Source organism: Cibotium barometz, chromosome 6, assembly GCF_041138505.1.
Source record: "Cibotium barometz isolate CiBa-2024 chromosome 6, ASM4113850v1, whole genome shotgun sequence".
Taxonomy (NCBI): Eukaryota; Viridiplantae; Streptophyta; class Polypodiopsida; order Cyatheales; family Cibotiaceae; genus Cibotium; species Cibotium barometz.
The window spans coordinates 4,401,933-4,417,500 of NC_141051.1; the positions used below are offsets into that span (position 1 = coordinate 4,401,933).

General features: G+C 49.7%; 1 protein-coding gene across 2 annotated transcripts in view; it reads left to right on the forward strand.

Annotated features, from left to right (window-relative positions):
• The window catches only part of LOC147637365 (serine/threonine-protein phosphatase PP1 isozyme 1-like), a 62,348-nt gene that overhangs the window by 28,573 nt on the left and 18,207 nt on the right, over positions 1-15,568 (forward strand). For both annotated transcript variants that reach the window (XM_086799147.1, XM_086799148.1), the window contains 2 exons: positions 11,221-11,780; positions 11,877-12,098. In XM_086799147.1, coding sequence (XP_086655273.1) covers positions 11,221-11,780; positions 11,877-12,098 — 782 coding nt within the window. The remainder of the gene's footprint in view (positions 1-11,220; positions 11,781-11,876; positions 12,099-15,568) is intronic.

Sequence of the window (15,568 nt, forward strand, 5' to 3'; positions counted from 1 at the left end):
TTCTTGCAGTACACCGGGTGGGCAGATTCGCAGCCGTTCGGATGGGGACTACTCTCCATCCAAGCCGCTTGCGAAGGCCCGCCGTACAGCTGAGACAGCATCCACCTCAGCAGGGCATCCATGAGGATCATCTCATGGAATGTACAGGGCCTTGGCGGAGCACACTTTATACGCTATCGAGGTTGCTTGAGGCAGGAGCTTCAGAGATGCCTGGTTGGTGGCAGCATTGACATTTTGATGATGCAGGAGCACCACTTGGGTGAGAGCAGGATCCGGAGATATGGTTCGGTGATGCCTGGTAGATGGGACACTTTTTGGTCTGCAGGGTTTGGTCCTTTGGGTGGACAGGGAGGAGTATGCATGGTTATTGCAGATGTATGGCGGCAGGCCATTGTGGATCGAGGGATCATTGTGCCAGGTAGAGCACAGTATGTCATTCTGAGGATGCATGATGAGCTATTGGGTGTGCTCAACATCTATGCGCCCAATCATGCTAGTGCCAGAGCAGAGTTCTGGACTCAGGTTACAGATGCATTGCCAGAGGCCGCACATTGGTGTGTTGGGGGAGACTTCAACATGCTTGAGGACCCGACAGATAGGGTGGGAGGCAGTCATGTTACAGTGCACGGCACGGAGCTTGCAGCTTGGGACCGGTTTTGCATGTCACTGAGGATCACTGATGCATGGCAGCATGGGGCTTTCTCCCGGTCTTAGGACAGTCTTAGTTTCTCTTGGTCGGATCGCCGGCAGGGAGGGACTAATCTATCACGGATTGATCGCTTTTATGTGGGCGATTGGTTAGGGGAGCGGGGGGGCTCCGTCGGCATTCTCGCTGGCACCTCATTTTCAGATCATGCGCCAGTTATATTGACATTGGAGGAGGGGACACGGGAGCCCAGCTAGCAGTTAAGGATCCCAGAGAGGGTACTTGCAGATCCCAGTCTCGCTGAGGACATTGAGAGGATCTGGCATGATAATCAGTGCTCTGACCAGGATGCAGCGGGCCAGTGTGCCCAGGGACTCATTGATCTTAGCTCTTTTCTACACGCTGTAGCTTTGACTCGACTGGGAGAGATTCGCGAGCGGGAGCAACGGCTGAGACGCAGCCTTGCTTCGCTACAGCGCCTTCAGGAGCAGCAGCCTGCATGTGAGTGGGTGGCGTCTCAGCTGAGCCAGGCACGCCAGGAGGTTAGAGAGGTAGAGGAGCAGAGACATGAGTTTTACTTTCGTCGTCAGGCCTCTCAGTGGACGCAGCTTGGTGATAGAGTGACTGGGGAGTTTTTTGAGATCACTGGACCCCGTCATGCGCGAGCAGGAGTCCGTTAGCTTGGTAGACCGGATGGATCGGTAGCTACTGAGCTCGGGGAGATCAGAGCCATTGCCACTGCTTTTTATAGTGACCTGCTTTCAGCAGAGCCAGCCACTGAGGATCGAGATGTTTGCAGACAGACTGTGTGGGCCCATGTGCAGAGGAGGGTCACAGACCATATGCGTACAGTTCTAGGTGCGCCTCTGTCAGAGATTGAGCTTGCCGAGGCCTTGAGGGTCCTACCGCGACATAGTTGCCCAGGGGAGGACGGTCTGACGCCGGCCTTTTTTATGCGCTATTGGGACCTTTTGGGGCCAGGCCTCCGCAGGGGCTTTCAGCATGTTTTGGACACTGGGGTGATGTCGCAGAGCTTCTCAGAGGACTTGATCTATCTTATCCCCAAGGGGGAGGGAGTATCAGATGACATTCGGCATTGGAGGTCTATTACGATCCTCAATACTGTCTACAAGGTCTTAGCAAAGGCCTTGAGTTTGAGGATCCAGCCCTTCCTGGGGGAGTTGATTCATGCTACTCAGACAGGATTTGTCAAGGAGCGCAGTATCCTTGACAACATCTTTACTTTCTGGGAGGCGACGGCCCGAGCTAGGTTTCTTGGCGAGGACTTGGTCGTGATGCTTCTCGATTTTGAGAAGGCATACGATAGAGTTGACTGGGGATTCTTAGAGGGCACTATGCTTTGCCTGGGCTTTGAGCCAGGATGGATCAGAGGGGTGGCAGCTCTGTATTCCACAGCTCGCAGCCAGGTGCTGATTGCAGGAGGTCGGGGGCCGAGTTTTGAGCTGACCAGATCAGTCCGTCAGGGGTGTCCTCTCGCCCCTTTCCTTTTTCTCTTCTTTGCGGAGGCTATGAGTATGTACTTGACGGCAGAGGAGGTTGGTTTGAGAGGACTTCAGCTCCCAGTCCGGGGGGAGGATTTGCTTGATGCTGAGTTTGCAGACGACACGGGCTTATTTTTGCATGGCCAAGAGGCCAATCTTATTCGGGCTGAGCAGTCGCTCCAGGTTTTTAGTGCAGCTTCGGGAGCATTGATCAATTGGCGCAAGACAGTGGCCTTTTGGATCAGTAGTGCTCCCACTCCGGCATGGAGCCCGGACCCCGGTTTTAGATGGATTCCTCCAGGCACAGCAGTGCGGTATTTGGGATGCCAGATTGGCCTCGATTTGTCACCTGAGCAGCAGATTGCTCCGCTTCTTCTGAGCATTCGGAAGAAGCTATTGTATTGGAGTACAGCTCGACTATCCTTGGCTGGGAGGGTGGTGGTGGCAAATCAGGTGCTGTTAGCGACCATGTGGTACATTACGTCTTGCTGGATTTTCTCGAGCTCTTGCATCAGCCAGGTACAGAGGCTGATCAGGAACTTTCTGTGGTCTGGGCGGGACGGTCAGCCAGCTCGGGCAAAGGTTGCATGGGCAGTTATTACACTTCCGCTGGCTCAGGGCGGTTTGGGCATTATAGATCCAGTCGATCAGAGTAGAGCCTTATTGGGGAAGCTTATTGTTCGGGGGTTGCTTCCAGGCACTGAGCCTTGGAAAGAGCTCCTCTTGCAGCGACTGCAGGCTCGGGCGCCCCCTGCAGGGGGTACTTGGGCACCAGAGATTTGCTGGATCTTCATAGAGATGAGGAGGACAGGCCTCAGTAGAGGATGGGAGGACAGATTTGCTTTGAGTATCCTGAGAGCTTGGGAGCTGCTGAGACCGGGGCTCTCTCAGCGGCCTCCTTCTTGTGTTGAGGAGCGGGCCAGGTAGCCGCTCATCTGGAGCCCAGCGGTTCGTACGGAGCAGGGTCATATGCTGGGTTCTCGGCCTCGTCTAGCCTGGGGACCTTTAGCGGCAGGCCCAGCTCGTAGTTTTGGAGATTGACAGGCTTTCTGCAGTCTACCAGAGGAGATCCAGGTGGAGAGGCTGAGTCACTTCAGAGGGGGGTTGATTATGAGGATGATATTCAGGAGGCACTTACAGAGGAGTGGTTCACACCTCTCGAGCCAGTGGCCCCACGGTGGATGGGAGCCTTTACACAGTTGGAGATCCTGATTGCTGTCAGAGCTAGCACTGAGGATGGCAGATGCCTCTACTATGAGATTCAGGATGAGGGCAGACTTCAGAGAGTGGAGGTGGAGTCGCCTTTGGTTGCAGAGTGCACCTTTCAGGGGATCCGGGTAGTGGCTGCCGCTTCTCGGAAGTGGCATATTGACCCCGACCCTGCTGATGTGCTCCCGGATTGGCGCATATGGGCATATGCAGCGCGCCCCTTGGCCCGGCTGCAGTGGGACCCCGGGGAGTACGAGTGGCATGATCCTTATGCATCCCTTGAGGCCACAGAGATCACCTTTTTCCAGTATACTGTTCGGCTGGGACGGCATATTTTGACGGCGAGGAGGACGGTTTCTCCAGCGGCAGCGGGGCATTGGCGATTGCAGGGACTCTCACAAGAGTTCCTGGAGGATTTCTGGGCTCGGCTCTGGGCTAGTCGACAGGCCCGCAGGATCTCGGCTTTTCAGTGGCTGGTCGCCCACAGGGGCTCAGCAGTTGGCACTTGGCTTGTTTACAGCGGTCTTCCGGCGGCATGCGTCCGATGCGGCCACCCTATGGAGACACAGAGACATTGCCTTTGGGACTGCCCTCAGGCACATCAGATTTGGCTGCGGATGCTGCGTATTCTGGCCCCCCTCTCTCTCCAGAGGGTATGTTTACGTGGGGAGCCGCTGCTTGGTCGACTTCGTCAGGGCCTGCTATGGGCTATGAGATGGAGCAGGGCAGTCAGGCCATCAGATTTATTAGGGGCCAGCCTCGCCTGGTTCCGGCACCGGATTTCTCGTCCGCCAGCTGGACACAGGAGAGGGATTTACGATGGGAGCTCCTCAGCAGCCTCACCATCTGGTTCACCTGGAGGGCCCGGTGCTTTACGGCCTTCGAGGGGAGATTAGAGCCACCAGCAGAGACTGTTCGGGGGATTTGGCAGGAGTTGATCCACACCCTGCGAGGACAGTACGACCGCATCCGGGGAGACTCGGATGAGGCGATCTTACGACGCCAGGCCTTTCACACCACTTGGCGCTGCGGCCCGTTCTACACCCTACACACGGGATCCCCCCGTTGGCACTACAGGCCACCTGTTTGGCTCTTCCCCCCCCCTATTGTATGATTTAGCCGCTCAGTTCTTTATACTGATGCTTGTATTTTGCAGCACCTAGGGAGAGTCTCCCGGGCTGCCATGATGTATTCACTGCTCTTCTCTCTTGCAGGAGCAGGAGAGATCTTTTGTAGCCCTACGGGCGTTTTTATATAACTAATGAAAGGATTTTTTCTCGGGAAGAAAAAAAGTAAATGTGAGTTCTTTATGACAGAAATCATTTACTTGGGACACAAGATCACTAGAGATGGAGTGAGCATTGACTATGACCGAGTTCAGAAGGTTCTAGACTGGCCTATACCGCGAACAGTGAAACAACTTCGTTCTTTTCTTGGTTTTGTTGTTTTTCTTCGGAAATCTGTACGGGAGTACTCTCAGCTCACACTACCGATGACCGACTTATTGAAAGGTCGTGGACGTAAGTCAAATCAACCTATCACTTGGAATAACGATTTGGATATGGCCTTCCGACTTTTGAAAGATAAAGTCAAGGAAGCACCTATCTTAGCATTGCCTGATCCTAGTCGGCCTTATGTTCTTGAAACTGATGCCAGTGAGTATGCCATCGGGATTGCTTTATCTCAAGATGGTAGACTGTTGCTTTTGAAAGTAAAAAGCTAGACGACACTCAATCTCGTTGGCCAACCCTTGAGAATGAGCTTTATGCTGTGATTCATGCTCTCAAGATTTGGAGACATTATTTATATGGCTCCAAGTTTGTGGTATTGACTGATCATCAGTCAATCAAGTATGTGTGTGATGCGGATGATTTGAGAGGAAGGAAAGCTCGTTGGGTTGAGTTAATGCAAGATTTTGATTTTGAGATCCGTTATCAGAAAGGGTCCATGAATAGTGTTACAGATGCGCGTAGTCGAATTAGAGAGAGGTGAATTCTTTGTCGTTCCCTTAGATTTCTATTGACTTATTTCAGTCATTGAGAGGGCTTTGCAGGACTGATAGTTATTTTGGTCCATTTTGGCAGAAGATCTAGGACGGGAGCTCATTGATTGACCAAGACTGCAGTCTACCATTCAAATTGCAGGAGGCCAGTGGATGATTCGGAATGGTTTACTATTCCGTAATGACAAAATTTGTGTATCACAGATCCCGGACATTAGGTCCAAGATTCTTAAGGAGTGTCACGACGCCCCTTCTGCTCGACCACCTGGGGTACACAAGACACTATCGTTAGTGAAACACACTTTTTATTGGCCAAAGATGAAAGGGTATGTAGAAGATTATGTTCTCAAGTGTCAAATTTGTCAGGCAAATAAAGCTGAACGCTTTAGACAGGCTGGGTTGTTGCATCCTTTGCAAATTCCAAGCAATAAATGGAAAGTATTTCCATGGATTTTATTACCGGAATGCCAAGAACACATCAAGGCTACGATTCTATTTGGGTTGTGGTAGATCGCTTGACAAAAATGGCTAGATTTTTACCGACCCGAAAGACTATCACAGCTACGCAATTAGCACGGCAGTTTATCGAGCAATTGTTTAGACTGTACGGGTTATTGCAGGACATAGTCAGTGATAGGGACTCGAAGTTTATGAGTGATTTTTGGAAACTTGTTTTTGAGAAGGTTGAAATCATCCTCAATCTGATGGCCAGACTGAAAGAGTGAATCAGATTTTAGAGGATATGCTTCGAGCATATGTATCCAAAAGATTGAGTTCATGGGAGGATTATCTTCCTATGTTAGAATTTGCATATAACAGTACTAAGCATACGAGTACAGGTTTTAGTCCTTTCATGCTTATGTTAGAATTTGCATATAACAGTACTAAGCATACGAGTACAGGTTTTAGTCCTTTCATGCTTATGTATGGTTTTCAACCTAGATCACCTGTTACAGTAGGATTCTCAGGACTTCAGCATGATGCAATATATAATATATTTATTACCAAATACAATGCTCCATGGATTCAAAGAACCAAATGATGTCCATGTACAAATGAATACAGTACCAAACAAAAGGCTCGAAGTAGATATTCGAAGTAGAACGACCACTAGCGTGGTCCAGTCTCTACGGTCCCGTGCTTTCACTGGACTCCGCGGAGAGCGCCCACTGGTGTTCCAAGACCGCGCACAAACAGGCGCTCTCGTACTAACGCCTGGCTCTCCCGTTCTCAGCACCTTTGGACCGTGGTTCTCCAAGAGCTTGGACTACCGGCACCGAACGGGTGTTGCCGTGGAGAGAATCCCTTATCAGATCTATCACAAAGTACTTTACTTAAATCTGAAAATTCACTTACTTGTGGATGGCAGATGGAAGTCCAATACCCAAGGTGTCTGTGTGCAGATACTTGAGAGAGACACCAAGATGCAGCAACATGTCGAGAGGAGTATGTCTGGAGTAAGGTATAGCCTCTTGAAGAAGGGAGATGCCACCTATGGCAGAGAGGCACAACCGCTTACAAAATAAAATAACCACGTGCTGCGCAGGAAGGACACAGCCACCTTCTTGTGGAGGAGGCGGCGTAGGAGGAGTCGCCTGGCTGTAGGAGCACAGCTACCAACTTACGGAACAGCAGCCACGCATGGAGGGTACAGTCGCCTGAGGGAGAAGTACACTCTGTGGACAGCCACCTGTTGAAGCTGGAGCGCTGCCTGCAGAGATGGAAAATCTGCTGGAGTTTGTCATGCCCAGCCACCAGCTGTAGGTACTGCGGCCGTCTGGTTGCAGTGCACAGCTGCCTGGCTATAAGAGTACAGCTGCTAGCGATGAATGCACAGCCGCATGCTGTGTTAGGCAGCGTAGCTTGAGGAGATGGCCGCCTGGTTATACAGAAACGCAGCCAGCAGCTTGAAGTGCAGTCGCCACCTGTAAAGGTAAAGCATGCGCAGCTTGTATGGGAGAGGCAGCATGCGCAACAGTTTTGATGCAGGTGGAGCGCACAGCCGCCTGGGAGAGCATGCGATGAAACAACCTGAAGAAAGTGAGGAGATGAACGCCCGGATGATTCTCCACGAAGGGTGGTCGTTTTTTTATGAGGGATGGAGGGGATAAACCATTAGAGCTGGCTGGCTCCCAATGTTTGCATGTGGGTGGCCAGCTCTATGGTGGTGTGGGTAGGTGACCATGCACCCACCCCCACACACACACAAGTGAAGTGTGGCTCCCCACCTTGGCCCCTAAGTGGGTGCCCACTTTTAAGTGAGTGTGAACATATAACCTTATAAAACAAAAGGTTAGAATATAAAATATTAAACCAACATGTGCGATATACTTACCACCTGTTCACATGCAACAAAACTCGTCAGAAGACAGAGCAGACTTTACGACTCACTGGCAGGCGTCCCCGCTCAGTAAGTAACACGTCAAGCAGGCAAACACAAAAATACAAGTAATGCGAAAACAGTTTCAAACATGCAGAACATGAGTGCATGTGCAAATAGTATCATGGACATATCTCTCGTTCATGGAACAAGTACAAAATATCTGTCGGCACAAGAATGGCACGACGTAAAACATAAATCTTGGTCTTCCTATGGAGTGACAGTCCCATAGGTAAGACACAGTTCCAGGCACGAGCCTTCCTATGGAGTGACAATCCCATAGGCAAGACACGGCACGAATACTGGCTCTCCCATGGCGTGACAATCCCATGGATAGAACACAGTCCAGGTCATACACGGGTGGCACCAATCTGGCTCCCGTCCATACGACACCATCCTGCTAACACACGGGTGGCACCAGTCTGGCTCTCGTCCATGTCAGCAAAATACTGGCCTCTTCACATGAGACACCGACCTGGCCTCAAGTGAACGAGACAAAAACTGGAGATGGACCAAATGGTCGGCCAATTGGTGACATTAGACAGTGGAGTCAATGTTGATGCAGAGCCGATGGGTTGATGTCGAAGAGTTGTGAACAGGTGGGAATGATTAGCAGAGGACGTCGGGAGAACAGCAGCTGGGCCGATCGACGGAAGAGAAAGGTACGAGGGTGGCCACCAGAGTAGCTAGTAGAAGGCAACGGGAGAGAATGACAGTCAGATGAAGGGCGAAGGCACGAGGCTGGTGAAAGGAAATAAAAAACGGTGCGAGGTTGGTGAGGGGAAAAATGATGGCTGGAGAAAATCGCCGAGTGAGGGCGATTGGAGAAATCTCATTGAGTGGAGGTCGGAAATATGCCTGACCGGCAAGAGGTCTGGGCGCCCAACATCACCTGGTCGGGTGGCGGCTCAGCCAACGTCTTTGTCCCCCTCGGTCCGCCGAACTAGCTAAGTGGTGGTGCTTAACTCAGCCCGGCCGGCACCCTATCATGGGGTCCGATAGGTGGGCGGCGCTAGACAATGCAATGCTTGACTTTGGGGGGGGGGGGGGGGGGGGGCAAAGGACAGCACAGGACGTGCGCCTCAGAGTGAGTTGTAGTTTGATACCAATGAAGGCTGCTTGCATTTAGACTATGGAGTATAGAGCTCCATAGTGGAGAGTGCAAAAAGATAAGAGAAAAGAATGTGATGCTCAAGTGATTGCACAACTCGATGTTGATTTTGATTGATTGATTTGATTGATGAGTGCAATGCCTTTTTGTAGGTCCAAGACCTTATCTTTTGACTCTAACACAATCACACACACACACATGTTGCTAGATGGCACACTTATCTCCTCATAAGAGGTGATTCACACAATATAACACATATAAGGGTTGTATCACATGGATGAAGTTCCGAATATGCCAACAAACACAGTAGCTGCCGCCACACTAGCAACCACCTCTAAAGCCTTGGTGTCATCATCTGATGAAGAACTAGATGCTACCTTGTTTGCTTTACGTTGGGCCTTGTCCTTTTTCTTCACCTCATAGACCTTCATGGTGTGGCTCTTTGACTTTGACTTACCTTTAGCAAAAGCCTGCTCCTCACCTTTACTTGCCTGCTCAAACCTTTGTTCCTCATCTCTTCTTCAAATAACAAGGCGGAGACCACCTAAAAATCAAGAGGCTTATCCTTATGCCCGGTTGTCAAAGAAGTGACAAAACTACGATGAGGAGGAGGTAGCTTGCTCAAGAGCGTATGTGCCAACTCTGTACCATCAACTTTGGAGTCAATGGCTACCAACTTGTTCCGTAAGTCCTTCACGTGAGTAATGTATGAAATGACAGAGTCACCTTCATTAAGAGACAAACCATATAGCTAACTTTCCAAATTGATCACCCTCGTGAGGCTCTTTGTCTCGAACCGTCCTTGCAAAATCCTCCATGCCTCAGTAGTAGATGACTGTGCCATTTGAATGAGTAGATGACTCTGCCATTTGAATAATCATGGAATCGGACGTGTAATCAAGGCAATGGCTTGAGAATCACGCTCCTCCCAATCTACAATCAACTGTGGGTCAACTCTTCCTTCTTCATCAATAGCACCTTCATCATCCTCAATGATAAGTCTCCTTCTCAACCTGGATGTGAGACTCTTTTCTTGCCCTTTTGGTAGCAATTCGTTGCCTTCAACAATTTCCCACAGCTTGCGGGCAACAAGCTGACTACACATCTTTACTTTTCGCAATGGATAGTTGGATCCATCCAACTTGCTTAGCTTTGAGAACCCAATAGGTAGTAGAGATGCCATGGCTCAACCCTAAACCAATACTTATGCCAAAAGCATCAACCAAGGTCCAATAGTGACACTTGGCATATCATGCCTTGACATGTGGCATGTGGACTCCTATAAAAAGGACCATTATTATAATGCAAATCATTCTTGCCACGACTCTCGTGTTCTTACCCTTTTTTCTCAATCAAACCCCTATTTAATGTGCCGATTATCTTGCTAGTCATCATTACTGTATCTCTCTCCCATCAGTCCAGTTCTTTCCCTCTCCTTAACTGGGATCACAGTGGTATCAGAGCATTCTGTGAGCACATGCCTTCAATTGCTCCTTTGACGTGGTTTCTTTTATTAGAGCATCATCCATATCTCGGAAAGTTTGTGATGATTTTCTTGGATGACTTGTAGGGCATGGCTCATCGGGACTGCTTGGCACGAGGACACACTTGGATGTGGCTAGGTGGTATTGGACACCTAGTCTGGAGCAGGGCCCAAGATGTTGCTATGTCCTCCAGCTTGAGTCCGGTTGGACTCTATGGCTGGGAGGTGAGCCTTAAGCCCGTAAGTTGGTTCTATGTGAGAAGGTCCTAGGGTTCTAGTCTGCCAGACCTTACAGGTGGTTCAGAAAGAGGAGAATATGGCCAGGACGCAATCTGTTGGTCAACATCGTGGTCATCAATCTAGATTCTATGCGGGTTATTCGTAACTCTGTTAAGAGGAGGGTTTTGAGCTTGCTCCAAGCTTTCCGCTAAGCTTGGAATTGAAATTGAAGTTGAAACTTGAAATTGATGGCTGTTGCTGACTAGTGTTTGTTTGTTGGCTACCTGTGGTTTTGAGAACTGGAAGCCATTAGGAGGAAGAGCTGGCAAAAGTGTAACTTCCATCAATTGTTACTGTTTTGTTCCGAGTTTGCCCATTCTTATAGGCCAAGCTTAGCCTCTTATTATCATCTCAATATGACTCAATGACTGTCTTTTTATCAAGTAGGGCTCACAATATTTTCTCTTCCCTATACTACTCTATACACGAGTAGACACTCATGCCCATCCAAGCACCAGGCGATATCAAAGTTGAGGTGGCAAGGTAGTTCCTGTGCATGCTGTATGTAGTTCCTCTTCACGCTGTATGTACTTTCTGCATGTTTTCTTGGTCCCTTGTGTTTTTTGTGGTGCAAAGTTGAAGCTCTGATTATCACTTTTTGTGTATAGGTGACATTCATGGACAGTACTCTGATCTGTTGAGGCTTTTTGAATATGGTGGTTTTCCGCCACAGGCCAATTACCTGTTTTTGGGAGATTATGTTGATCGAGGCAAGCAAAGCCTTGAAACAATATGCCTCCTCCTTGCTTATAAGATTAAATACCCAGAGAACTTCTTCCTGCTGAGGGGCAACCATGAATGTGCTTCAATCAACCGAATTTACGGTTTCTATGATGAATGCAAGAGGAGATTCAACATAAGGCTGTGGAAGGCATTCACTGAATGCTTCAACTGTCTACCTGTGGCAGCTCTCATTGATGAGAAGATACTGTGCATGCATGGCGGCCTCTCCCCGGAACTGAGTAATTTGGATCAAATTAGGAACATTCCTCGTCCCACAGATGTTCCGGATCAGGGACTGTTGTGCGATTTACTATGGGCTGACCCAGATAAAGAGATCTCAGGATGGGGTGAGAATGACAGAGGGGTCTCTTACACTTTTGGGACTGATAGAGTGAATGAGTTCCTGCAAAAGCATGACCTGGATCTCATCTGCCGGGCACATCAGGTGCATGGGTGCCTGCCGTATTATTTTATTTCTTTCATACTATTTTTTACAGAAGTATATGTGCTGATGCTATGGAACTTCTTCCCTATTTTCCAGGTTGTAGAGGAAGGCTATGAGTTCTTTGCAGAGAGGCATCTGGTGACCATTTTCTCTGCACCAAATTATTGTGGCGAGTTTGACAATGCCGGGGCCATGATGAGCGTTGATGAATCCCTCATGTGCTCCTTTCAGATTTTGAAACCGGCTGAAAAAAAGCCAAAGTTAAATTATAACAATGCAAGTTTAGCTCGACCCGCGACTCCACCTAGAGGAGCTAAGGTAATATACTTGATGGCAGTGGGTTCTGTATGTTAACATCCATGATGGATTAATGGTGTCAACTTTTTGTCAAGTTGACTATTTGAAGGAAGCTAAGACATACATAAATGGGTGGGAGTGTGGGTGAACATGTGCACATGTTCATAGCCCCCAGATCTGTACTTCATATAGCATCGCCAATGTGACCAGCGTGTGCATGGCTCCTGAAACTGTACCTGTGAGCACATCCTCTCTAGACCTCCTAGTGCTGCATATCCTCTAGTCAGTCTGGCCTCTGCTGCCCCCCCTCATGGAAAATGTGGGCCCAGTGAACACCACTCCAAGATATGTGTATGAGTCAACATACTCCACTGTCTCCTGCCCATATGTGAAAATAGGCGCTGATCTCCAGACCCACTGAGCTGTAGTATTAAATACCATAACCTTGGTCTTACCAAGGTTAACTGAGAGCCCACTGTCCTGTGCATAAGCATGTAAAGTATCCAAGTGCCTCTGCATACCCTCTGGTGAGTCTGCTATAAGCACAATATCATCAGCATATAAGAGCAGAGGTATCCAAGTGCCAGCCAACTGGACTCCTCTGTCCCCTCGTAGCTGTGGGCACTGTGTCAAAGGCCTTGCGGAAATCCACAAAGCCACAGTAGATCCTCCTCCCATGTGCTCTGCCCTCCTCAATGATAGCCTTGAGGGTAAAAGATATGATCCAAAGTAGAGAATCTCCTCCTGAAACCGGCTGTCCCTGAGCTCGGACCCCTTGTCTCTCTGCCCATCTGCTCAACTCCTGCTCAAGAATAGAGGCATACAGCTGGCCAGCGAGTGACCAATCATAATGGTGCGGTAGTTAGTCGGCGGGCTCGGATCTCCAGACTTGAGTACCGGCACAATCGTGGAAGTACTCCAAGTCCCACGAAACTGTTAGAAGTCATCTCCTGTCTATATTTTTACACCAGGGCCTCTGTTGTGGGTGTGCCCGCCCTATATAAGGTGTTTTTATCATTTTTCCACACTCCCCGTATTTTTCCCTATTTTTTCCCATTTTTTCTAGCGGTGGGGAGGGTTGCCAGAGGGTGGCAGGAGCACTCTAGAGCTGGCCGACTGTCCCAACAGCAGTCCTGTGGCTGGCGACTGCACACAGGTGATGCGTGGGCTTCAGGGCTGCTGGCCGACTGCACACAGATGAGTCGTGGGCATTTTTCTGCTGGCCGACTGCATTTATGCAGTCGTGGGCACTTTTTATGCTGGCCGATTGCTCTCCCAGGGGCATATATATAGGCCCCTTGCCCCCACCACTTATTCATTCACTTTTCTCGGGATCTTGTGTATAGAGAAGAGTTTACACACCTATCTCTCTGTGTTTCTTGTGCTGTTTATTTTCTGCAGTCTACTTGCTCTTGTCTACCCAAGTTTAGTTATCATTTCCGCTGCATATTCTGACATGGTATCAGAGCCCTAGGCTCGAGATAGATCTTGGGAGTTTTTCTGAGCAAGAGGGGGAGCGTTAGGCTGCTGATTGGTGGACTGTTTTGGGCTGTACGGGAAGAACAGGTGCAAGAGGAAGGCGGGCTAAGCTGCTGGACAGCCACTTGCAGGTTTACAGATTTTTTTTCCCACCCACCCACCCTTTCAGGTTACTCTCCGCGATGGCAGATTTACTAGAGATGGCTGAGAAGCACGTGAAGATTCCGACTCTCCCCACGTTCCCAGTGGATCGTCAGCTGGACGGGTCCAATTATGGCATCTGGAAGGTCATGATGGAGTCGGTGCTGGAGTCATATGACCTTGCTGATTTTATCATCTGTCACCAATTGGCCGACCATTTGGTCCATCTCCAGTTTTTGCGTCTCGTTCACTTGAGGCCAGGCCAGTGTCTCGTGTGAAGAGGCCAGTATTTTTGCTGACATGGACGGGAGCCAGACTGGTGCCACCCGTGTGCTAGCACGATGGTGTCGTATGGACGGGAGCCAGACCAGTGCCACCCGTGTATGACGTGGACTGTGTTTGACCCATGGGATTGTCACGCCATGGAAGAGCCAGTATTCGTGTCGTGTTTTGCCTATGGGACTGTTACACCATAGGGAGACTCGTGCCTGGAACTGTGTCTTACCTATGGGACTGTCACTCCATAGGAAGACCAGGTTTTTATGTTTTTATGTTTTTATGTCGTGCCAGTTTTGAGCCGACAGATATTTTGTACTTGTTCCATGAACGGGAGATATGTCCATGTTACTATTTGCACATGCACACACATTTTGCATGTTTGAAACTGTTTTCGCATGACATGTATTTTTGTGTGTTTGCCTGCTTGACGTGTTACTTACTGAGCGGGGACGCCTGCCAGTGAGTTGTGAAGTCTGCTCTGTATTTTGACGAGTTTTGGTGCATGTGAACAGGTGGTAAGTATGTTGCACATGTTGTTTTTATTATTTCTAACCTTTAGTTTTATAAGATTAGGTGTTCACATTCACTTAAATGTGGGCACTCCCTTTGGGCACCCACTTAGGGGCCAAGGTGGGGAGCCCCACTTAAGTGTGTGGGGGTGGGCATGGTCACCTACCCATACTCCCCACCCACATGCAAGCGTAGAAAACTTCACTTTAATTTTATAAAAAAAAGGCTCCCTCCTTCAAGCGTGGACATCATCGCTTCCACCCTCTTACGTGAAATCACCTGGCGATCACCTTCTGGCGTGGAGAAACCGGCGACCATCTTCTTTGCGCCTCCTCTTCTACAGCCGGCTGCTAGGTTATCTCCTCTTCAGGTCATAGCCAGGCCACTACAGCAGCACAGAGGCGGCTGCTCCTAACTACAGCGTGCTGCCTCTGCTCCTACAGGCGACAGCATACCCTCTGGCTGCGCTGCCTGTCCCTCTTGCAGGCAGCTGCGTGTGTTCTCTCCTTTCATCTCCCTTCCTACAGGCGGCTATTCCCCCAGGCAACAGTACCTGCAGGCTGCCCATCCTCTACCGGCTGCACCTCTCCAAGCTACGCATGCCCCTACAGGCGGCTGTGGCTGTGCGCTTGTGTTCCAGCCAGTAGAACACTGCCCTCAGGCGACTCTGCTTAAGCTCCTCCACACTACAGCCAGGCATCTCCTCCCTTGCAAGTGGATGCTTCTTCTCTCACAGCAGGCGGCTGTGCCCTTTGTGGTGGTGCTTGTCTTGATGGTTCACCACGAGGCAACTGTTTCTTCAACAAGGGTGGCTACATCTTCTCCACTGGCGTGAATTTCAGATTTAAGTAAAGTATTTTGTGTTTAAATCTGGTAAGGGATTCCCGACTCCCTATACGGCCAACACCCGTTCGGTGCCAGGTTGTCCAAGCTTTATTGGAGAACCTCGGTCCAAAGGTGCTGAGATCGGGAGAGCCAGGCGTTAGTACGAGAGCGTCTGTTTGTGCGTGGTCTCGGAACACCAGTGAGGCGCTCTCCGCGGAGTCCAGTGAAAGCACAGGACCGTAGAGATTGGACCACAC